The sequence below is a fragment of the Schistocerca serialis genome, chromosome 2 (assembly GCF_023864345.2).
Source record: "Schistocerca serialis cubense isolate TAMUIC-IGC-003099 chromosome 2, iqSchSeri2.2, whole genome shotgun sequence".
Taxonomy (NCBI): domain Eukaryota; kingdom Metazoa; phylum Arthropoda; class Insecta; order Orthoptera; family Acrididae; genus Schistocerca; species Schistocerca serialis.
The window spans coordinates 532,940,156-532,965,963 of NC_064639.1; the positions used below are offsets into that span (position 1 = coordinate 532,940,156).

At 45.7% G+C, this 25,808-nt stretch overlaps 1 protein-coding gene across 1 annotated transcript in view; it reads right to left on the reverse strand.

Moving 5' to 3' along the window:
- Positions 1-12,014: 12,014 nt before the first annotated feature.
- Positions 12,015-25,808, reverse strand: part of LOC126456183 (progesterone receptor-like) — a 183,500-nt gene continuing 169,706 nt past the window's right edge. Inside the window, exon 4 of the mRNA XM_050091936.1 lies at positions 12,015-12,288. Within this exon, the coding sequence (XP_049947893.1) occupies positions 12,015-12,288 (274 nt within the window). The remainder of the gene's footprint in view (positions 12,289-25,808) is intronic.

A 25,808-nucleotide genomic window follows, 5' to 3' on the forward strand; every position in this document is an offset into this window, starting at 1 on the left:
CCTAGTCGTACTCAAAATGTCTTCCACGAATGGCATCCTGTAATGCCCCAAACAAGTGGAGGGGTTAGGTCAGAGCTGTTGGGTGGATGGGGTAACACTGCCCAATCCTGTTTTGCGGCGTGTGCAGCAGTCCTCAGACTTGTGTGGGGTCTGGCGTTATCGTTTTGTACCAAAACATCTCCGGGGTTGCAGTGGCGCCGAAGCCGCCGGAAGCGCACCTTGAGGTTTGTTAATGTATTGACATATGCTTCTGAATTAATTGTCCCGCCTCTGGGCGTCACGTCAGTGAGAATCACACCTTCACAGTCCCAGACCACGGTTGTTATGATCTTACTGGCGGAAGTAATTGCTTGGACTTTTTTCCTTCTGTGGGGAGTAGAAATGGCGCCATTCCATCGAGTGTCGTTTTGTTTCGGGCTCAAAATGGTAAAACCAGGTTTCATCGCCTGTCACAATTCGGTTCAAGAAGGCTTCCCCCTCAGCCTCAACGCTGCAATCAAGACAAATGCTTTTTCTATGCGATTTGTGATCCACGCTCGAGCACCGTGGGATCCATCTTGCACGCACTTTTTGAATATTCAAGAGTGCGGATAATTGCATTCACACTTCCGCTGATTGACAGATGCAGCGCCAACTGCCTAGTCGTAATGCGTCTGTCCTAGCGAATGACAACATCAGCTCTCTGCAACGTGTCTGGTGTGACAGCCGTGGATGGTCTCCCTGACCGCTGCAAATCGTGGAGCTCCGCCGAACCGCCATCTGATGACCTCACCCTCCGTGCCCAGCGACTAACTGTACCGCTGTCCACAGCAGATGCTCCATAGACTTTGCACAAGCGTTTGTGAATACTCTCCGCAGTGAGAAATCCAATGACGGCACGTTGCTTGTAATTTACATCACCTACAGACGCCATTTTGGACTGCCCTGTAGCTACACAATCCGTCGTAAGTGACGGAAACTTGGCGCGCTCACTCGGGAGACTTCGAATAACACATACGTAACACATACGTAACGTTTAGCAGTTGTAGCACTGTTTTCGGCTGAGAAAAAAATGCGATGCATTAGTTTCTGGGCAACCCTCGTATACGACATTATTTCACTGATCGCTGAAATGAGTCAAATTAAAAAAAATAGTATTACGAGCCAGTTCATCACTGTGACAATCTAGTCTGGAAGCAGGCATTAATTCTGCTGGAAATGGTGTCACAGAACTGTTGTATTGTCTCCCGAGGCAAACTTGCCCACAACCGTTGTAGCTCATCCTTCATACCTCAGACTGGGATAAAGTTGACGACTGAACTGATCCTACGCATGTTCTGATGAGGACAGATCTGGGGATCTTGCTAGCCACAGGTGAATCTCAACATGATGCAAACAGTTCATGTCAAGCCCCGAACTGTTGAAGAATGGAGTCACGATACTGTCACTTGAGAGGTAACACTTGTGGACGCAGAATGTTCGTAACACAGCTGCTGCTACCTGTGACCTGAAGCTACAGTCGATGGCTCCCAATACTATACGAAAGAGTACCATCGCTGTGCCTCTCCAGAGCACTACTAGAATGAGACTTCTCCCAGTTCAACTCCGTATTCGCCGAGATGGTTATCCGGGGTAGCGCAGAGTCGCGATTCAATTGAACACAAAGCAATACTATTCGATAGCAGTTCATGCATCGCGCTGACGACACCGATCCAAACACATCGTGTTAACGGCAGCCTGTACAAGGGGCAGGATTTCCATAGTCCGGCTACTGCTAGTTCCTGACCAATGGCGGCGGAGGACACAAAATTTTGTAGGGAGTCTATTAGTTGTTCTTGGGTGACAGGCGTAGATGTGAAGGATTGCGATATTCTTGGTACACAACACAGTGATTATCCCTCGTGGAGGTCAAGCATGGGCTACCAGAACTATGAAGACGAGTATGCCATCTCTTCACGTTCGCACGCTGTCCAACATCAGGCAGCTGTCACACCCGAATACCCCATAAATCTGAATACCGCAAGACTCGATCAGCCGGCAAAATGGAGCTGGAGACGCACAACGGGACCCCTTCCAAACTGTCAGCTGCTGATAGGGCTGCCTTGCACGAGTTTGGGACATCTCTATGTCTATCAGAGTGATCAATCAACATCTGATACTCTTCAAGCCCCTTATATATCAGGCAACAACAATAAAGCGCTGTGGTGGTCATTGTACCTGTCACAGTGAAATGCAGCTCTAATCTTTTTTTAGGGAGCCACCGGTGTTGTGTGCGTGCACGAAGTTACAATGACATCGTATCTTCCCTCCTCGGTGCCTCAGTCTTTTTATCAGGTAATGTAGAATTATATGCTCTCCAATCATAGCCTTAACCTCGAGCGCGGTTGTTTGTCTTACAAGTCGTTTAATCTCGCTAAGCGTTACCTAATCAAAGTGCTGGTTGTAATGCTTTATTTATACACATACTGATGAGCCAAAACATTATGACTACCTGCTTAATAGGATGTTTGTCCGTCTTTAGAACGAAATACGTCACTGGTTCTGCTTATCAGGGGTCCGACAGTTTGTTGGTAGGTTTGTGGAGGTATGGGGCATTAGATATCTATGCACAGGTCATGTAATTAACGTAAATAATGGCGCACTAATTTGAATCTGCGTTGATGGTGTCCGATAGCGACCCAGATAGGATCCCTAGGACCTACATTAGGCGAATTTTGTCGCCGAGAAATCAATGTGAGTACACTATAATGCTCCTCATATCACTGCAGCACTGTTCTGACACCGAGTCATGGTCTGTTATACTGCTCAAAGACGACATCGCAGTCGGGGAAGATATCAAGCATGGATGAATGCAGGCGGTTCACGGCTCTCAGTGTATCTTCGATTACTACCACAGGTCTCATGAAAGCGCAGGAGAATGTCTCCCATGGCATAATACTGCTCCCAGCAGCCTGCACCCGTGGTTCGCTGCACTTTTCGAGCCGCGGTTCACCTCGACGACTGCATTTGTGGAGACGACCATCGCTAGTGTAGCGAAAATGTGATTCACCCAGAGTTGACACATTTCCATTGATCGACGGTCAAATCCCAATGGTCCTGTGACCACTGCGGTGTTAACTGGCGATGTCTTTGGGTCAACATGCGGACATGCTGCGGAGCTCCGTGTTCAACGATGTACGATGAACGGTGTGCTCCGAAACACTTGTGCGTGCACCAGCATTGTGGTCTTTCGGCAGAGATGTCACAGATCATTATCTACCCTAATTTACAGAGCAGACAGGCCTCCGAACCCCGCGTTCTGTGAAGAGTCGTGGAGGTCCAATTATTTAGCGGATAGTGTCAGTTTCACTGTCCTTTCACCTCTCTTTGTAGATGATCACTACAGTAGCAGGTGAGCATTCGATCAGCTTCGCCGTTTTGGAGGTACTCGTTCACAGGCTCTTCGTAATAATAGTCTGTCCTTTGTCAAAGTCGCTTATCCCATGACTTTCCCAATTTGCAATCCATATCTTCGCTCGTGTGATGCCCCATCCGTGTCTGCTCGGTTTATGTACTTTCGTTACCGCGTCACGTGTCCACAGCGCCACCAGGCGGGATCCAACGTCGCGGTGCACAGTTGTCATAATACTTTGTATGACATCCGCTCTCAAAACGAGGCTAAGAGCTTGCTTCATATACTAAACCTACAAGGGACCAGTGAACCGATACTTGCTATTGCATATTTTTGACGATCAAACATCTAACAAAAACTTAGTCACCCCTAGCCGACGTCTCGCTAATTTCGGTGTAACACCGGTTCTAGCCTTAATAACGGTAAAAACACGGCTAGGACGCCACTTATCGATGAGTAGATCCAGTGGAGCAACTAAATTGCTGGGATGTTTATTCCAACTTTTCATCCAGAGTGCTAAATAGTATCCGACATTTGCTATGGGATTAAGATCGGGTAATTTAGTGGGCGATTCGAAGTACCTGAGTGCTCGTGCAACACCAGGAACGTATGCATGCAAATCTGTGAACAGGGGTGTTGTCATCTTGGATGGCGGAAGTGTTAACAACATATTCACTATTAAAATATAAAAGAAAGGTCATCAGTTGATTATTACCAATGAAACAGCCAAGTTCTTGTTCTAATGGCTCTGAGCACTATGGGACTTAACATCTATGGTCATCAGTCCCCTAGAACTTAGAACTACTTAAACCTAATTAACCTAAGGACATCACACCACAACACCCAGTCATCACGAGGCAGAGAAAATCCCTGACCCCGCCGGGAATCGAACCCGGGAACCCGGGCGCGGGTTGCGAGAACGCTACCGCACGACCACGAGCTGCGGACCAAGTTCCTGTTCACGGTAGCCTGAATGCGATGGCTCAAATCATGCTACGAAAATTACCTCCAAAATACCTCAGAACTACCGACGGCTTTAACTATACAGTTATGGTTAAGAGATTGAACGGAGCGTCGTTGCTCTAGATGCCTTATGTAATTTGGAAAGAGCCGGAATTACGAGTCGAAAGATAAGATATCAGAGTGCATAGAGGACTTCTCTGGTAGCAACTCGGGCATCAAGTTACTATGAAAAGCGTGACCTGTGATCAATAAAGCACAAAAGCAGTATGTCATCGGTAAGGAGTGACGTCAGGTACGTCTGAGTGTAGTCATGTGAAAGCCTACGCCACTGGCGACAACCTAGGCTTCTTTCACAGCTTCTTATATGTAAGGGTGGGTGCCATTACAGCCTTCTTAGCCTTTCATAGAGTTCACAATTATTTCTTCACTGTAATTCAGTACTGCGTTCAAAAACTCCTATTTGTGAAAGTGATGCTACATAGCCCAAGTAATGTGTCGTTTGCCAAAACCATAGAGCGGTAACAAAAATAAACAGGTAGCACTATTTTTGAGCACGGGGTGGTCGTGCCATTCCCACTGGTGTTCTGACCGAGAAACTAAGCAGTATCTCTTTATACAGCTTGTATCCCTCAGCCTGGGAATTCCACAAAATACTTGCCTACTGGTCGTCATCTTGGCCCAGTGTTCATTCGACCTTCCCTGCCGAAACAGATGGGCATTGTTGGTTACTTGATACACAAGTAATGAAAAATCTCCAATTCGCCAACTGAAATTGATCTCAAATGTTAAAAGTTATCTGAAAGCTAGAAGTATTCACAATTCAAATGAAAATACGCCAGATTATGGTGTAATGACATTTTTGATCTCTGTATTACACATTCGCAGAGTATATTCATTTAGTGATATGACCCTGCGTATTTGTAAGTTGAGAGATTTGCCGTGGTCTTACTATTAATTCTACTGTTTATTGCAGGGCACTGCAGATGTCTGGCAGTTTCTGGATTGGTTATCCGTGCTTACTGTGTTATAGATTTGAGTCACAACTTTGACACCCATGATCAGTTTAACCTCCGAGTGTCCTCGGTCTGTGTAATGTCCTGTATTCTTTTCATTTACGCCATACATAAAATTTCTCACAAAACCACGGACACCCACCGACGTGTATGTTTCTAGCGTAGTGGAAAGGGGGTATTAGCATAAAAAACTTCGTCCAGGTGACATCGAGATCATTAAAGACAGAACAAAAACTAAGATGTAACAGTGTGGGAGATGAAACTGGACGTATTTTCGTTGGAATAAGAATCGGAGATACAGAAACTCACATCGGCATCACAATCAAGATGGTCCATCAACGATTCGAATGTGACTCTTCCAAATACCAAGACAGTACTTTAACCGTTGCACTATTCGAAGCCATCTTCAGACGTATGTGTTAAAGAGGACAACTAATTAAGCAAGGAAGAAATTCGTGTACTTGTGTTAAAAATGGCAGGAAATTTATGTGTCAAAAACACTCGGCTTTGAAGATCGACAGTGGAAAAAAAAATCCTGTGAAAGATCCGATTTTAATCTCATGAGATGAAGATATGAAAGGTTATTCTGTACTCGTGAAGTTCTAATAATTTGTTAGCTCCGTTCAGAAGAGACTAAATACTGTTTGAAATCATCTAAAATTAAGTACGACGCTGCTTTACCTCCAATGATTTAAAGCTGGAATATTCGGGGAATTATTTCGATCTGTGTGGGTGACTGAACTGAAACTGGACGGAGGGAGATGGCCTGCGCCTTTCATCTCACTTCCTGTGGAATATTTGCTTCTAAAATGGTTGAAAAAAAGTAGAGATATCGTCCGCCCTAGCAGCGTGAAAGCGCAAAAAGTATACCCTGAATGTGGAGCTGATTACTGTTCACCGTATAGAAAACGAGAAAAAAAAACAAACATCGAATAATTAAGGCATCGCTACCCAATGGAAACGAGCTAATTCTGCAATTGGCGTACGATTGTGCTTCCGATGCTGGCTGATGCTAAAGAAGGGCTCTGTCCGCATGAATTCCCTTTCGTCCATATCGTCAGGGCACGACGCCAGTAAGAGCACTACGGCTGAAATTGCTATCTTTTGCTCTGATCTGCTGTGCAGAGTTTCTCTGTCTGAGAGAAAATGTGAATTTAGAATTGAAGCAAATAGCTATCGGAAACTTTTAATGGCATGTAGGATCGTCCTGAAAAAAGCAGGGATGAAAATGAATATTATGAATTCTTTCAATGCATCTTTCAACTATTTCAATTATATATATTACACTGTAAGAGAATGATTATTACACATCGTCAGTGAGAAATGTGACTTCCACGTTAGCTCAGAAATCAAAGCTTTAAAAATGTTTTCTACCCGAAGGGGAAACATCTTTATCGTTAAAATGTTGCTTGCCGTTCTAGATCTGAAGATCTTCATTAGAACCTTATTTTATAATGTTTCTGATTGCTTAGCATTCTTTTTGTCAGGAAATTAGCTTTTTGTCGACTATGCCCTCCGGGTAGGTCTACATCACATATTTTGTTATTTGTAAGTGACTCCAGGGATTCAGAAGATCACTTCAAGAGATCTACGAGACATACGGGTAACAGACAGAGATAAGTGGATAGAGCACCTCTCCAAGTATTCAGCCCGCATTACACTTGCTCAGTATGCGCACTGTTAGTTTCACGGCAAACATCAGTAAACGCGTGGAATTTATTCGTTGATATGAGATCCCCACGAAGGCAAGGCACCAGCATGCCTTGGAAATCTGTTCACATGTGACATTTTTCTGTATGTCTTGTAGTTTTCGGCGTCTGACGCAATCGCACTGGCGGCTGAGGTCTATGACTTAGCTCGCACAAGTACACAGTCGGCATCATGGCGGATATCAGTGGCGCCTTTGACAACCTGTGGTGGCCTTCCCTCTTCGCCTGCTTGCGGGAGAAGGAGTGTCCAGGGCCGCTATGTGGCTGTCTTACGAGGTACTGTGAAGAAAGAGAGATCTGGCTACCTTCCTCTAGCGGGAAAATTAGTAAAAGAATAACAAAGGGGCGTCCACAGGGCTCTGTCCTGGGACCAATCTTTTGGGATGTCAACATGGAACCTCCTCTGGACAGCTTGAAGAATAGTGATGAGATGCTAGATGTCACAGCATACGCAGATGACCTCCCCCTGCTGGTTGGTGGTCGTAGTGGAAAGGGCCATGCCAATCTTGAAGCATGGTGCTGCAGAGCAAAGATGACAATAGCACCCAGGTAGTCCATTTACCTACTACTGAAAGGACAACTCATCAGAAATCCCACAGTCAGAATAGACGACTCACCAATTCTTCGGCGCCGCGAGGCCCAATACTTAGGAGTAGCGTCGACGAGAGGTGGAACTAATCGACACCGTGACACAGAGGTCGCTGGAAACACTTAATAACGTGATTGGAATTGGCCATAAACGTTTCCACCTACTAGTGGACCTGATGAAGCTGTACGATAACAGAATCCTAATATCCATCATAGGGCACGGTTCGGGAGTCTGGACACACAGGCTCACGAGGGTCATGCCTGCCATGGCCGTGAGAAGGGTGCAGCGGAATATGCTCTCGAGCTTGGTAGGGGCATATAGAACATCTCGTCGGGGGGGGGGGGGGGGGGGGACACTGTTAATGTTAATGGGACTCTGTCCGCTTGACATAAAGATCAGGGAGCAGGCAGCTTGGCACTGGGTAAAGAAAGGAAAAAGAGAGAAAATAGTTCAAATAAAGGAGTCCACGTAGGAAACAAAGCCGAAATCAAAAGGAGAGATGAGGATCTATGGGAGGGGCAGTGGAGTGGGGATGAACCTAGGCGCAGAACTAATGAGTTGCTGCCGAATATCAGGGAGGGTCTGCAGCTCAGGTATTTCACACCAACCAGAGAACTGTTTCACTTTCTTACTGGACATAGACCGTATCTGGCATATCTACGCCGGTTCGGGAAGCGGGCTACACCATCGCGAGACTGTGGCACTATACAGGGCTCTCCAGACCAAGTAATGTACGTGTGCCCCTTTTCGATGACTTTGCATCAGAACTAAGGCAATAATTATGCATTCGTGACACGCACCATCTGCTCATGCAACAGGATACATTCCAAATTCTTAATAAACTCTCAAACGAAATCTCAGGTAAAGTCCTAAGGGCGTTCCAAAGGAACAACCATAATTAGGATAGCAAACCAGTCTAGTCTCCATGCACCTTTCCTATTACGCCGGGACGCGGACTTAGCTAGCCGCCTCACGCTGGGACCCGCCACGTCTCGGATTTAGGGGGAGGGTGCATAAATCACCGTTTATGACAAAGCACCAAATATGACAGTAGTAATAAGAATTTTAGGTTAGATGTAGGTTAAGATAGGATAAACTGTTAGTATAAAACTGCAGAGAATTCAAGATCTTGGGCCAGTCTGGTGCCAGAGGCATGCCCACTGGGATTAGCTCGGTGGGTACAGCCGATAATGTAGGTTCGTACATCATGCTGACACACCTGGAACGCTGCAGGTAGAGTAGACTACTTTATGTATTTGCACAACGTAGTATAGAATAAGAAACAGACATAAATGTAAGCAGCTCAGAAAGTCACAGTAACATATAGAATCAATAATAACAACAACAAAAAAATGTCTCTGAGCACTATGGGACTTAACTTTTGAGGTCATCAGTCCCCTAGAACTTAGAACTACTTAAACCTGACTAACCTAAGGACATCATGCACATCCATGCCCGAGGCAGTATTCGAACCTGAGACCGTAGCGATCGCGCGGTTCCAGACTGTAGCGCCTAGAACCACTCGGTCACCACGGCCGGCCAATAATAACAATCAAGAGACGCCTAATGTAGCTGCAGTAATTGTAATGTATATGTTGAATTAGGACCCACTAATGAGTAAGGTAGTGGGTTGTTTAATAAATTAAGTTGAATAAAGAAATTATTTTTAAAAAAATTCAGAAAAGATCTTGAGAGAATTATTACGGGAAAACGATCAATAGTGGTACATGGAAGATGTGGCTAGGTCTCACCTGCCCGTTGAGGAGGAAGGTGCGACGATTATCATGAATTTGACAACAGCACTTAATTTAGTAGTAGCGTAGAATTAGATTCAGGGTAGCAAGGTAGCAAGTATATTTTTTTGGAAGTTATGTTTTCAGAAGACTGCAGCGAGTGATAAAGTTTTATTGGCCAGTTCAGCACCAGAGGCACGCCCACTGAGATTAGGTCGATGGGAATCGGCCAATAAATTTTGATAGGCTTGTATATTTACGGGCACAACCTGCAGGCAGTAGATGTAATTCTTAGTAATAACGAAAATCACATAATATTATTACTTGTATCAGCATTTCTGTAGGAATTTTAATATCCTGCAGCTGTGTGTATATTAATAGGACCCACTTATTAGTTTAAATAGTTGGTTTATTGTAGACGTGAACAAATAAAGGAGTGCGTGACACACAGCCCGTGTAATTTTAATTACTCGAGGCGGCTGGAAACCCGATTCTACTGTTGTTTTGAGTTAAAGACAGACTCTCACCGAAGCTTGTTTCCTACAAGCTCAGAACTGATTTGGTATTTGAGCCGTGGTAAAAATTGCTGTTTTGAAGAGCGCGCCGCAGCGCGTAGTGTGAAGCAGTCGCCCTCCGTTTCTCGCGGTGGCGCCGCTGTGGCAATCGCAACTTTGGTGTCTCCCTCTGGTGGGAAAGGGGAAAGGTTTGCCCGTTCACGTGCATTTAAGAGGCGCTATGAGCTCGACAGTGAGTCAGTCTGAGTCAGTCTCTCGTCCCCAGGTTGCTAGTCTGTCTCTCGTACACAATTGTTAGGCAGTTAGTGTCTGTCTGTCGTTCGGATCAACCTTTAAAGCCGGCAAAATGAGAGTCTTTCCACTCCGCCAGTAAGAGAACTCAGCGAGTGGTCGCCCGGTCGGGGCTTAGTTCTGCATCTGAGTCTGCGCGTTAGGCCGCCAGTCTGCTCGAGTTTGCTCAGGCTATGGTCATTGGCGGTCGAATCGATCGGTTGGTCGGTCGCGCACTGGAACACAAGATGACTTGTCCGTGTTGAGCGTCGGAGCATGTGAGGTCGCCACGTCAGTCCAGTGGGCCGCGCCGTGTAGCGATGGGTAGTGACTTCGCGGTCGACACGAGAGCAACAGGAGTCAACCCGCGACATCAGTCTGGCCGATGCGAGCAGCGACGCCGTGAGACGGGAGATCGGCGCGCCTTCCTGCGTCCGTTGAAGCGGCTGGCAGCGGACGGTTCGGGAGAGCGATTTGGGGGTGCTGCGCCAGGTCTTCCGGAGAAATCGCAGTTTATTAGAAGTTAAGTGATTGGTGATATATTGTTTGATTTACTCTTGTTACATTCTACTTGTTTTCTTGGTGAGATCAGCCGTTTTGCTTTGGATTCGTCCGACCATTCTTCTCCGTTTGTCCACCCGCGGGAACGTGGTTGTTTATAAATTGGGTGGCCCGTTTTCCCCTTGTGGAGTAGGGGCGGGTTAGAGTAAGCAGCGGTTCGGGTTGTTCGGTAATCTCCCTATCAATCTACCTTACGGTAGTAGCTGCCTCTGTCATGTTTGTCTGATTTGGTGTACTAACGAATTTATTGCTTGGAGTGTAACGGCCTAATATACCTGAAATATGTTTTGATCTTTGGAAGCCGGCCGCGGTGGCCGTGCGGTTCTAGCGCTGCAGTCCGGAGCCGCGGGGCTGCTACGGTCGCAGGTTCGAATCCTGCCTCGGGCATGGATGTGTGTGATGTCCTTAGGTTAGTTAGGTTTAAGTAGTTCTAAGTTCTAGGGGACTGATGACCTAGGATGTTGAGTCTCATAGTGCTCAGAGCCATTTGAACCATTTGATCTTTGGAAACTTTGATATTATTGCCTATGATCTTGAGAGGCGGTATCTGTGTACTGTAGAGCATCTTAACTATTGTTTGGCCAACCTCGTAGAATTTTATATAAGGTTGCATTTCATGGGCTTTTATTTAAATGATCATTTTAGTATGTAAAGTTACCATCCTTTCTCCGTAAGACTTTTCTTAGAAGTTAGAATCAAGTTGCACCTTCGGTGGCAAGGTTAATATTTCAATTTTTAGTGTTTTGTCCCATTTCCATCCCTCCTACGAGGGGTGAATAGTTTGTGTGCTTGTGTAAATTGTTAAAACTCTTAGTTTAAAGTTATCTGGTGTGTTGCAGATTTGCACCAGTGTAGTCTTTCAGAGGCTGTTGTGAGCGGTCGTAACTACGGCCGTATCAAAAGGGAGTGGCAAGGTTCTCTGCCCGAAAGCTCATACACTCAAAAATTGTTTCTTTCTGCCTCTGAATAAATTGTAACTTTGATATTTAGTGGGTACTTTGATTATAATTTTAAATCTATTTCTTTTTAAAAAAATGCTTTTAGGTACTATGAAAGTGAATGAAATTCCCATTTGTTAAAAGGAATTTGGTTATAATTTCATCAGTTATTCCCTGGCAACTGCTTCCATGCTTACATAGTGTGACTAAATGTGTTAATGCTCTTGATGAATCGCTAGTAAACAAAATAAATTCTTAAGAATATTCTTTGAAAATAAATCACGGTTCAGTGTTACTACGGTTGACTTAGATGTTTGGTTCTATGTCCTAGTAGTGTTCCAGATCCGATGACGCTAATTGGCGCGACGACTTGGGATGCGGCGAATTCGCCGTCGAGTAAGAAGGTCTCGAGTGCGCCGCTGCTGGTCTGTCGCATCTGCTGAGCTAGCAGGGGAGACGCGGCGGTCTGCGCGCAGCCCAGGGCGGGCTGGGGCGGACACGGAGGCCCCAGCCGCCGACTCGGCGTCACTTCTCAGAAAAAACAAACCTCCAGCCCCCTGCTGCAAGGGAGCGCGCCGGTGCTGGCACTCCTTTCTCGTCGGCGTCGTGAATATTTTACGCTGTCTCCTTGCGGAGAGCAAGCGGCACTTAAATTGACATTTCCAATTTAACCCGAGAGCTGGTGTGCTTGCCTGTGTCGCGAGCGCAGCAGAAGGCCGACCGCCGCGGTCCGCTGCTCGCACCGACGCCGCTACCGATGCCGTCGCCGACGCCTCCGCCTCTCCTCCTACCCCCCCCCCTTTCCCTGTCCCCTCACCGCCCCCGCCCTCTGAACAGAAAAAGAAGGGCGAGGATGGGAAGGAGGAAATTACGGGGACCGTCCGCGAGGAAGTCGGCCCGCTGCCCCTCCGCACTTTTAAGGCCGTTGAGTCGGCAACGGGTGGGCGTGCTGGCGGCGGAGACGGCAGTGGGGGCGGCGCTCGCGTCCCATTAAATTAAAATTCAGTGGCGGCGGCCAGGCGGCGCAATTGCCAGCGCAGGAGGCCGTGCGAGAATATTGTACTGCCTGCCCTGGTGACGTCACGGAGGTCGTTGCGAGGCTGCGGCGCTCCGCCGTCCCCTGGAGCGAGTGGGACGCCCTCGGAATGCCGCCCTCCTCCTCACGTTACGTCACTTAACAGCGGCCGACCGGAGGGCTATGTCGAACACTATGTACCCAGTGGATCGCCCAATTTCGGAGAGTGCTCTATAACGTGGCTAGGTTCTCATAGGGGCTATTTTTTTTCATATTCTTCATTCGCCGTTGCAGCCTTTCTCCCAGTTCTGGTTCCCTTCCCGTAGCCTGGCCTGCTCGAAAGCTACGGTTCCTGGTGTTCGGTTCGGAGGTAGTCAGATCCAATAGCGAAGCTGAAAAGGATGTACGAGGAAGCGGCCTGTTATACGGTACCTGGAATTTGTGTTCTTATAGGACAACTATTCAAGGATTTCTACCCAATAATACCCAAACAGCAGACTCTGTACACAATTTATCAAATTGCCAATACTAAACCCTTTTAAAAAACAACAAATTCATATAACATACAGAACTTAACAAATGGTTAAAAGAATGAGCTTTAAAAACAATAACGGCGGCTTGCCACCATAAAATCAAAGAACCTTTTACAATAGTTCTTTTAGAGTTTACCCAAGAGACAAAATCCAATAATAAGTTAACTTGGCAATACAACTTAAGATCATTTACAACAACCTCTAAGAATGATAATGAAACTTGGCACCATAAAATCGGAAAACATTAAGAGCAGTAATAAACTAAAAAATAATAATATAATGGCAACTTGGCACCATAAAATCAAAGAAGCGCAACACGCAACCAATAAATATAATAACAAAATAATAATTTGATGCAACCAAAGGGCAAGGGCAACTCCCAACGCAATTACAGACGAGCGAGCTCACAACACTTAGGAACCTTCCCACTAGAAACGGTCCCCGAAATAAACCGCTGAGAGCTCCCCGACATCAGACAACTGCCCATCACTTACGCACCTTGGTTATGTTCTGTTACACACTACAGATAATATCAACACAAGATAAAATTAAGAAATCAAATAACAATATAGCATCCCGACAGCATATGATAACCACGGCGCCGTTAACTCGGGCGCTCTTAACAAGTGCCGGAAGCCAACACACACAAATCTTAATAATCAATTATCGCTTCTTAAAACAAAACAATGAAAGCCAAGCGCACACGAATAGTCAAATCACAATCTTAGAAGTGCCTTAACGACACCAAATGCGACTATTCCACCAAGTTAATAATAACACAGTGAGATAAAAATGCAGAACATACCACTAAATGCTGTTACACACCCCAAATTGACGAGATCGTTTTGTTCAGGTCCCAGAAGACCACATATACCAAGGAGCAGTAATTCACTATGCATATACTGTCCAAAACCGCCTTTATTAGGCAGACTTTACCTAACACATCAAATGCCAAATATACCATACATGAACGCAACTCCGGGCAGGCAAAAGAAACCACCTGCGTGAATTCCTTCAAAAAGAAACAAATAGGCACCACCAAAGGTAACGCTGAGAAGACCGGGTGGGCAACGACCCACTCAGCTGGATAACCAAAAGATATTCCAGTTGAGCAAATAAATTAGTACCAACAAATATCGTAACGTGCCACACACACACACAGCAAAAACTTCCAACAATGCCGTCGCACACCAGAATGAAGTTCAGAAACCGCTGCTGGAGCTTCCAGCGGAAAATCTGACGAGCCAAACGAGCCCACACCCTAACCCGGCAGACGACTCCAAAATTTAGCAACTATTTGTCTCCGGGCCAGAGTATCATAGGACCCCACCGGACCTCCACATCAGACAGGCAGGCAGGCAGAGCAAGTACGCCGACTCCAATTAATCGCCACGACATGGCCAGCACAGCGGCGAGTCGCCTCCGCCCCAGACCACTCGGCTCATATTGCGAGGCACTACAACCTTAGCGCTAGTCAGCAGCAGGTCAGGCAGAGTGAACTGCACGTTCCGTGCAATACCCGGAAACCGACTACCCTCTCGCTTTCCGCCGGCCACCGTAAACACACGCGAGAGACGTAATAGCAAATCACCACCGGAGCGCCACCCGCACCAGAACAGCGAACTATAATCGATTGTATCGTGCACCCTAAACAAGGTCACAGGATAGCGGCGCGCGCCATATCAGTACCGTTTTTAAATTTAAGATTACCCATAAATTAACGGTCTTTAAATAGTGGAAAACATGCTGTACTACTACTAGGGAATATTTTTTTCTGGGTCATCAGCTTTCTCACTTGTTTGACTCGGCCCGCCACGAGTCCCTTTCCTGTGTCAATATTTCCATCTAAGAGTAGCACTTGTAATCTACGTCTTCACTTATTTGCTGGATGTATTCCAATCTCTGCCTTTCCCTACAATTGTTTCCCTCTACAGCTCCCTCTAGCACCACGACCGTTATTCCCTCATGTCCTTACCGGTGTCCTACCAGCCCGTCCCTTCATTTTGTCAGTTCTCTCCATACATTTTTTTCCTCGTCTATTCTGCGGAGAACCTCATCATTCCTCACCTTTTCAGTCTACCTAATTTTCAACATTCTTCTGTAGCAGCACATATCAAAGGCTTCGGTTCTCATTTGTTCCGCTATTCCAACAGTCCGTGTTTCACTACCTATAATGCTGTGCTTCAAATGTACATTCCCAGAAATTTCTTCCTGAAATTAAAGCCATTATCAGTTACTAGTAAACATCTCTTGGCCAGGAATACACTTTTTGACAGTATTAGGTTGCTTTTTATATCTATATCTATTATGCCATAGCCCATTAACGTCAAATTTCGCCGCACTGTCCAAACGGATCCTGTCGTCGCATATCACTCATTGATTTTTGAGGTTATTTCACGCAGTATTGTTTGTCTGTTAGCACTGACAAATCTACGCAAACGCCATCGCTCTCGGTCGTTAAGTGTAGGCCGTCGGCCACTGCGTTGTCCGTGGTGAGAGGTACGCCAGATATTTGATATTCTCGGCACATTCGTTATACTGTGGATTTAGAAATGCTGAGTTCCCTAACAATTTCCGAAATGGAGTGTCCCGTGCATGTAGCTCCAACTACCATTTCGCACTCAAAGTCTGTTAATCCCCGTCTAGGCGGTAATAATCACGCAGGAAACGTTTTCACATGAACCACTCGAGCGCAAATGACAGCCCCACCAATGCACTGCTCTTTTATACTTCGTACGCTTTTGACAATGTTGACTGGAATACTCTCTTTCAAATTCTGAAGGTGGCAGGGATAAAATACAGGGAGCGAAAGGCTATTTACATTTTGTACAGAAATCAGATGGCAGTTATAAGAGTCGAGGAGCATGAAAGGGAAGCAGTGGTTGGGAAGAGAGTGAGACAGGGTTGTAGCCTATCCCCGGTGTATTTCAATCTGTATATTGAGCAAGTAGTAAAAGAAACAAAAGAAAAATTCGGAGTAGGAATTAAAATCCATGGAGAAGAAATAAAAACTTTGAGGTTCGCCGATGACATTGTAATTCTGTCAGAAACAACAAAGGACTTGGAAGAGCAGTTGAACGGAATGGATAGTGTCTTGAAAGGAGGATATAAGATGAACATCAACAAAAGCAAAACGAGAACAATGGAATGTAGTCGAATTAAGTCGGGTGATGCTGAGGGAATTAGATTGGGAAATGAGACGCTTAAAGTAATAAATGAGTTTTCCTATTTGGGGAGCAAAATAACTGATGTTGGTCGAAGTAGAGAGGATATAAAATGTAGACTGGCAATGGCAAGGAAAGTGTTTCTGAAGAAGAGAAATTTGTTAACATCGAGTATAGATTTAAGTGTCAGGAAGTCGTTTCTGAAAGTATTTGTATGGAGCGTAGCCATGTATGGAAGTGAAACGTGGACGATAAATAGTTTGGACAAGGAGATAATAGAAGCTTTCGAAATGTGGTGCTACAGAAGAATGCTGAAGATTAGATGGGTAGATCACATAACTAATGAGGAGGTATTGAACAGAATTGGAGAGAAGAGAAATTTGTGGCATAACTTGACTAGAAGAAGGGATAGGTTGATAGGGCAAATTCTGAGGCATCAAGGGATCACCAATTTAGTATTGGAGGGCAGCGTGGAGGGTAAAAATCGTAGAGGGAGACCAAGAGATGAATACACTAAGCAGATTCAGAAGGATGTAGGTTGCAGTAGGTACTGGGAGATAAAGAAGCTTGCACAGGATAGAGTAGCATGGAGAGCTGCATCGAACCAGTCTCTGGACTGAAGACCACAACAACAAGACGCGATACTACCACCATTTATGCGTATATCGTTATCCCATGCCCCCTGTCACCTCAGTGTTTTGTTGCCAGTATGAAATTTATATGGTTCGGTAGAGATACCATTAACAACATCGTTTCCATAGTGTATGCTGGGCGTCATTCCACTTCTGTGCCTTTTTTAGGGTGCAGCTCTCTTTCTAGCCATATACGACGCCCTCGACGTAGGGCGGTCAGCACCGCGAACTACGGCTTCTGCCGGCCCCCCGCAGCTGATATCCGCAGGGGCCGCGCGGTATTCTAGCCACGTAAGCTGGTCCGTCTCGCTTCTCTGTCCCGGCCGTCGCAGTAATTCTTTGCAGCGCCCATCGCCCACCGCCCGGTCCCAAAGACAGGCGACGGTCCCTCTACGGAGGCGAGCTTCTTCCACAAGGGAGGGTTTAGCAGGCGCCACACGCAGAGAGATACGGGCATTTGTCTGCCCCCGCGTTCGCTGCACGTCTCCACCGCAGCGGAGGGCGGTCCGGCATTCCTCTTCAAAAAGAAACTGCCACTCTGCCCGATACATGGCGAAGCCGCGTCGCTGGAACTGCTGCAGCAGCAGCAGCATCAACAACAGTAGCCCTTTTATTGTATCGGCGCGCCTGTACCGAACAGTCTGCCTCTCTAACAAGCAAGATTCCGTCTGGATAAGAACACTATATCACTCGACCTTCTCCCTCGCCAATTAAGAAAGTTTCTGAACAACAGATCGATTTCATTGTACACTTTATACTTTCCTCCTGATTTGAGTAGGTTTTCTGCTTGAAAGAATGTAATATTTTTTTACTCGCCTTGAAACAAAATACAAGGTACGATATTGAAGTGCCTGTGTTACTCCGATTTACGATGCAAAGTTCCTACGGACATGTACGTCCGCAGGAACAGGCACTGCGGATACTACAGCTCTTATGAAATACATTAAATGTGAAACTTCCTGGCAGATTAAGACTATGGACCGGACCGAGACTCGAACTCGGGACCTTTGCCTTTCGCGGGCAAGTGCTCTACCACTCTAGCACTTTCCCGCGAAAGGCAAAGGTCCCGAGTTCGAGTCTCGGTCCGGCACACAGTTTTAATACGCCAGGAAGTTTCACATCAGCGCACACTCCGCCGCAGAGTGAAAATCTCATTCTGGAAACATCCCCCAGACTGTGGCTAAGGCATGTCTCCGCAATATCCTTTCTTTCAGGAGTGCTAGTTCTGAAAGGTTCGCAGGAGAGCTTCTGTAAAGTTTGAAAGGTAGGAGGCGAGGTGCTGGCAGAAGTACAGCTACAAGAACGGGGCGTGAGTCGGGCTAGGGTAGCTCAGATGGTAGAGCACTTGCCCGCGAAAGGCAAAGGTCCCGAATTCGAGTCTCGGTCCGGCACACAGTTTTAATCTGCCAGGAAGTTTCATATCAGCGCACACTCCGCTGCAGAGTGAAAATCTCATTCTGGATACATTAAATGTATTCGCAGTATCGAATATGGACAATTATCGCCTGTAGAATGGAATGATGACAACGAATACTTGTGACCGACCGGGCCTCGAACCAGGATTCCCCGCTTATAGCGAGAGGTGCATTACCGTTTGGCTGTCCAAGCACGAGTGACGGCCCGACCAAAACTTCCATATGTCGTCAATCATGTGTTTACAAACTGTACTCGTACATCCATTGTGTATATACCCGTATAGAGGAGACATTGTACTTGAGTCACTTGCACGGAGTCGACGGATAAATACGATATTACAGTACCTGTGTTATATTGATTTACGATGCAAGGTTCCTTTGGACATGCCGACACCGGGCAAGCGAATTTCAATTAAAATGTCTCCCGTGTACGGGAATATACATAATGGACGTATCAGTATAGGTTGTAGAGACATGATTGGCGACAAACTTCCATTTGGGTCTGGTCGAAAGTCGTACTCGGATAGCCAGATAGTAAGGCGACCACTCGCGCATTCGAGTCCCGGTCTGTCACAAATTTTCACTGTCGTCATTCCAAAACACAGCTGATGGTTGTCCATATTCGCGGCTGCGAATACATTTAATGTAAAATACAAGGTGTCCGAGCTAGGAGAATACACAGATAAATGCTTATAATAAATAAACTCGACATCTTAGCTGTTGGGTAAATATGCAGTGGATAGAGCCACACTCTGCGATGTTCTTCACCATTCCATCAGGAGGACTGAATTGTACGGCGCGTGTGCACAGATGTTTACTGTGCAGCAGGCAGACGTAGTTCTGTCAACATGTAGACGCCACAACGAATGGTGCAACGTGTATTATGGTCAGCAGAGTTAAAATCTGCAACACGTGTTCAGCGGCGTACAAGAGAGAATGGAACGTGGATCCTCCCACACGTATATCCATTTATCAGTGGGACAGAGCTCTTTGACAAACGGGAATATTGATTTTAAATGCTGGAAAACATCCTAAAATGCACATGAATGAAGACACCGTGGAACGTGTGCGCGAAGCACTCGCTAGAAGCTCGTGTAAACCCATTAAACAAACTGGTAGGGAAGTAGCCGTCCTTCGTTCGACGGTGCTCGACATTGTGCGCAAACGTCTCTGGTTGGATGCTACAAACTCCAAACTTTGCTTCCCATTAGGCCAGAGGATCACCGCAGACGATGTGATTTTTCTGCTGAAATGTCGCGTCGTATAGACGAAAACAACGACTACCACAATGCAGTACTGTTCAGCGACGAATTTGCCTCTCACGTCTGTGGCCAAGTTACACGACATATAGTGTCTCTTGAGTTATCGTTGTCTTGGCGACTTGGAAAACATACCCTGCGCGCTCACAGGGAATTAGTAAGAGCCGATGATGATGGTTTCTGGGGTCCTCAACATCGTGGTCATCAGCGCCCGTACAAGTTCCCAATCTTTCCATTTCCAGTCTCCTCAAGTCTCGAATGATGATGAGGACAACACAAACACCCAGTCCCCTGGCGGAGAAAATCCCTGATACATCCGGGAATCGAACCCGGCTCTAACTGAAATTTTAAGTGCCTGGACTGGACAGCACTTCTTGTGCAACTGTCGGTGTTATTTACCTGTCTGCTTACTCGCTTCCCGGATTATGTATATTGTGAGTTATGTTTCAGTTTAATTTGATGGGACGTTACCATACCGTTTATTCAGAGTGCATTGGTGTGTATTTAGCTTATTATGTGATTTTGGCAATTATGAGGTTTTATGGGTCAAGTTGTGAAGCAAACTTGGATTATTAATTAGTACTTAGGGATAGTTTTAATATCTATTGCATCTTATTTATTATTTTCTAGAGGTATGTATTTTTCGTAAAATGAAACTGTATGATTTTAGAGGTCATTTTTAATATGTGTTTGAATTGCTTTAGAACCTACTGTGTAAGCTTAAGACTTTGATGTATTTCTTGGTGGCTAAAAGGTTATGCTAAATACCACCATCTATAGAGGTAAGGCTTATCCATCAGTGAAGACTCTGATTACATTAACGGCCCTTTGCCATCTATATCGGTAAAGCATTACATTTAAAGTATGTTTCTTGCACTTTAATTTGTTTCTTTCATTTTGTCTGGCTCGAGATAGCTTTGGTCTCTGAGATAGATTGGGGACTGGTGTTGTAAATTTTTCTTGTTTTAAACTCCTTCTTATGTTAACACGTGTAAAGGCGTTTTATATGCCTAACTGACTTTATGATTTTGTGACTTCTTAGTATTAGCTTCCAAAAGATCCTTTTGGTGAGCAACATTAAAAGAGGCCCGAGTTATCTTGACTTAAGCCAGCCCGGCTAGCCGCACGGTCTAACACGCTGCTTCCCGGCAGATTAGTGTCGAGGTCCGGTGTGCCAGCCAGCCTGTGGATGGTTTTTAAGGCGGTTTTCCATCTGCCTCGGCGAATGCGGGCAGGTTCCCCTTATTCCGCCTCAGTTACACTATGTCAGCGATTGCTGCGCAAACACTGTCTCCACGCACGCGTACACCATAATTACTCTTCCACGCGGGGGGGGTGGGGTGGGGTGGGGGGGAGCCTCTCCGTCGCTTCTAGGTCCCCGCTTTCAATACACACACAATACGTTGTCTTAAATTACGACGAATGAGTGTGTGAACTATGCTGTGCAACCGACCAGCGAGCCACATACCTCAAATGAAAATGAGATTATTTACAGTTTATTTACTAGTAAAGAAATACGTTAGCGGAGTTTTGGCTTAAAACTATAAAGCTGACAGTTTGTTACCGTCATAAGAGATAACGTTCGCGAGCTCAGAAGGACAGAGAAATTCGCGCGCTCGTCTCGAGGAGTCGGAAATCAGATGTCGCATAGTGGGCAGCTGTAGTTACATGTGCTAGCAAAAATGTGTTTCGCAAAATGATTGAAATCTACAGTGAACAACTTTTCCAAAAATTTTGACTGTTTTGGACAGTTCTGCAACTTTGTTCAGATGGACAATTAAACTACGTATAGCGTGCTATACAGTCGTAATTCAGAACTTCAGACTACTGCATATTGGTGAACATACCAAAACTGAGCATCATCGTTTTACTTTCTTAACGTTTATTGACTGTTACAAGCTGGGTTCTCTACGCAGCAGATCCCGTATTTAGTTCACAGTTTCGCTGCCTTTGACAGAACGTGCTATGTGTTTGAACGTGACAGTGTAAGTTATGTGCGGATATCTGATTTTACGTCAATACAGCACAAACCATGTAGGTCAGAACTTGTTTCATACAGTAGGTTCAGTGAAACGTTTTATGTACCTTTCTGACACGTAAAGTGCTGCCTGTTTTACAAACAGCTTTTCCGGGTTGAACTACATTATGTATCTCATTAGGGCTGACCGTGATTTTGCGGAAACTGGTCCAAATGGCTCCAAGCACTATGGGACTTAACATCTGAGGTCATCAGTCCCATAGACTCAGAACTACTTAAACCTAACTAACCTAAGGACATCACACACATCCATGCCCGAGGCAGGATTCGAACCTGCAACCGTAGCAGCCTCGTGGTTCAGGATTGAAGCGCCTAGATCCGCTCGACCACAGCGGCCGGCTTGCGGAAACTGATAGAGGTATGTGTAAAATAGGCAAAAAGAGCCGAGTCTCTACAACCAGGCGTCATGATGTGACTTACGGGTTACATATGTAGATGGCAGTAGAGTAAGTGGGAGACGATAGGAATGGAGTATTTTAATTCCCCTTTACTCTGAAACCACTTCTTATAGGCTTTTATTGTAAGTTTTTTTTGACGTCAGTTTGGAACTAGCTCTCGATTACATTCGCGCCCTTTTGGGAGGATTTGCAGTACACTGAAACTACCAGTATAAATGTGGATAAACACACGGGCAAGTGCATTTTCCATGGAAAACGCAGTACGTTTCTGTGTCTACCGCTGCACTGATACAGAAACTGGAGCTACTGGATTGGGGCGTGAGTTTGTAAAGCTTTTCCTTTAGTTTAAGAAACACAACAGATTGACATGAAAGAGACTCTAGACGTCAATAATATATTCTCTTTCGCTGTTTACGACAGTCTGCCAATGTCGGGGTAACTTTTTGATTCCGCGACTGTGAAAATAACGTGGTTTTGAGGCGAAGAACTTGTCGAGGCACGTTCGGAGCATCCGGAAAGAAAGTTCCGTGAGGGGTATTCGATAAGGAGCGGAAAGGTGAAAATCGGACGGCGCAACAGGGGGTGAGTAAGGTGGCTGCGGAATGACGTCCCAACATAACTCCTGTGTGTTTTTTGTCAGTCTAGCAGAATTCGGACGGGCCTTATCGTGGAGTAGCATCACTTCACGCATTCTTCTTGCTCGTTGTTCTTGGACTGCGTTTGCAAGACGTCTCAGTTGTTGGCAATAAGTGTCACCAGTGATGGTTACACATTGGGGAAGTAGTGAGTAGTACACCACACCGTCGCTGTTCCACCAGATGCATAACATTGCCTTTTGTGGTTGAGCATAGGTTTTTGTACGGAGAGTTGCTGCTTTGTTTAGGCTAAGCCATTCCTTTCTTTTCGTTAGTATATAGACGCCGTTTCTCGTCACCAGTAACGATAAAGGATGGGAATGGTCGGTGCTGTTTACAAGGCAATTGACGACGAGCAAGTACAGGTGCACATCTTTGCACATTTTTGTGATTTTGGCTTACAGCATGCGGTACCATATACCGTCTTTCTGAACCTTTCCCATTGCGTGCAAGTGTCGGAAGATGATGGAATGATCACACTTTATCACATTTGCCCGTCGTCGAGTACAGTGACGCGGATCATTGTAGATTTATGCGAGTAAACGATATTCATCAAACCTCGAAGATCTTCCAGAACGTGGAGTGAAAATGATCCTGCTTACAACAACGATTATGTTGCTTTGCTCTGTCCAGTAGCATTATCCCTACACGCGGTGCAGATGCTTCTTGCTGCCTCCGTTTTTGTCACTCTTCTATTGAACTCGTGGCAACGGCCTTGCCGCAGTGGATACACCGGTTCCCGTGAGATAACCGAAGTTAAGCGCTGTCGGACGTGGTCGGCACTTGGACGGGTGACCATCCGGGCCGCCATTCGCTGTTGCCATTTACCGGGATGCACTCAGCCTCGTGATGACAATTGAGGAGCTACTCGACCGAGTAGTAGCGGCTTCGGTCAAGAATACCATCATAACGACCGGGAGAGCGGTGTGCTGACCCCACGCCCTTCATATCCGCATCCTCCACCGAGGATGACACGGCGGTCGGATGGTACCGGTAGGCCACTCGTGCCCTGAAGACGGAGGGCTTTTTTTTCTATTGAACTCAAACAGAATAATATGTCAGAAAAGTTCTGATTTCTCCACTTGGCACTGCATTTTATAGCGTCCACAGCTCCACCCACTATTTCTAGATGATAGTATGACAATACGTAAACTCGAACAGCAACAGTGTATTTTGTATCCCATCTGGATAGGCGACGCGTGAGTCTGCTCCTGAAAACTGAGGGTAGGCTGAATGTAGGAAACTAGGAGGGCAGGTGAGATAGAACACTTGGTAATGCAAATCAAAACGGTTTTACTATGTACTTAACTTTGGCAGAGATGAGCACGTAAGTGCGAAGTTGTACATCAGGTTACAAAGTTACAAGTAGTGCCTCCCCACTATGAAATAGAAACAATGTGCTAAGGCGCTGATAGAGCTATACAGCGCCGGCTAGAGGGCGCTCTCGTCGGTGTCGTAGTGCCAACCTACGAACTTGCACCTACGCCGTGGCATCGTAGCTATCGATACCACAATGTACTACACATAAAAGATGAAAATCGATAAATACACGCGTAGCAACGGGAATACCAACATGCAAAACAAAACCGCTACGACCTTATGTAGCAAACTAATAGTATTGAGAAAAAAAAAAGAAATGAAATGGATGGAACAATTAAATGAGAATGTAAGCTGAAAAAAAGTTGAGTTAATAAGGCTTGCAGTACTGTGCCTTTTGTCCAGAGCAATTAAAGCGAAACCTTGCAGGTTGTGCAGCTAGGACAGAGGTTAGACGGGGTGTGGTGCATCGCAGCACTGCACGGGATCCGCCAAGAGCAGCCGGAAGCGGGGAGACAGCTGCGCGCCGCCTCTCCTCCGGCAAATGTGATTAAAAGTGGAGCGGCTGTATTAGCTGATAACTGCATTTGTAACAGAACGGCTCCGGCCGGAATGATGTAGGGGATTCGGGCGGCGAATAAATCAGGCTCCCGCCACACAAAAGCGATTAATTTTACATATACGCGATTAAACACCCGTCCGTCTGTTCCAGCGATATCTAGGCGCAGTGCGGCACTCCTCTGCTCGCCGCTAACCCAACGCGTATAAACGCGGCATCCATTCGTTGCCAGGAGGGGGAAAATGCAACTTTTGGCTGCTGCCAGTTTGCGATGGTTGGAAGACTCTAGGCTCCTGGATCTGAGATGCGAGTTGGGATCTGGTCAACTTCCTACTGGCGTAGCTCTCGCAAAATAATTATTATGTTCGAGATTTAGAAATGGTCATCATACTCTTCACTTCAAGCACTAACACATGTTTCTAAAGAGGCTTACGTAAGATAAGAAAGGAAGCGATGCGCTGCAGCAAAGATGCTGTTAGATGACAGACATGTGACTGCCGCATTTTTTTTTAGGAGGGCAGAAAGGGAGGAGTCTGTGGTGTGTCTTGCTGAAGAGAGGACGCAAAACTTTTTATTGCTGTTCCTACTGTAACAGTTTTGTTAACAATATTGGCTTTTGGCTTAATATAAATAACGTGAAATGAATTACAGTGCCTGTCTATTTACTTGATAAACCGTTCTTCGCGGCACATCGAAATATGAGTTTCTTTCATTAGGTGACACAATCAACAGTTAACAACCTCTACAGTGGCTGTATTTCAGAAGACCATCGCATCAGAAAGGAGAGTCGAAGTTTTCCACTGAGAAGGAAATGTAACTTAGAATATTTGCTATTGAATTTCGTAGAAAATTTATTTCTTATTTCTTATATGTGTGATGGTGTCTGTTCGGCAAAGCATTTCATTAACTTCCATTTATGACCGGACAGCTAAGAGTCAGAAAACATTTCCATTTCATAAACTCTAATTCATTGTCCAGCTACTTTGACTTCTCCTGCCAAGTTTCTTATATCTCGAGAGGTAATCTTTCTACACTCATTCTATCGAGATGTTCATTCCCGTTTGAACACTATGGGACTTAACTTCTGAGGTCATCAGTCCCCTAGAACTTAGAACTACTTAAACCTAACTAACCTAAGGACATCACACACATCCATGCCCGAGGCAGGATTTGAACCTGTGA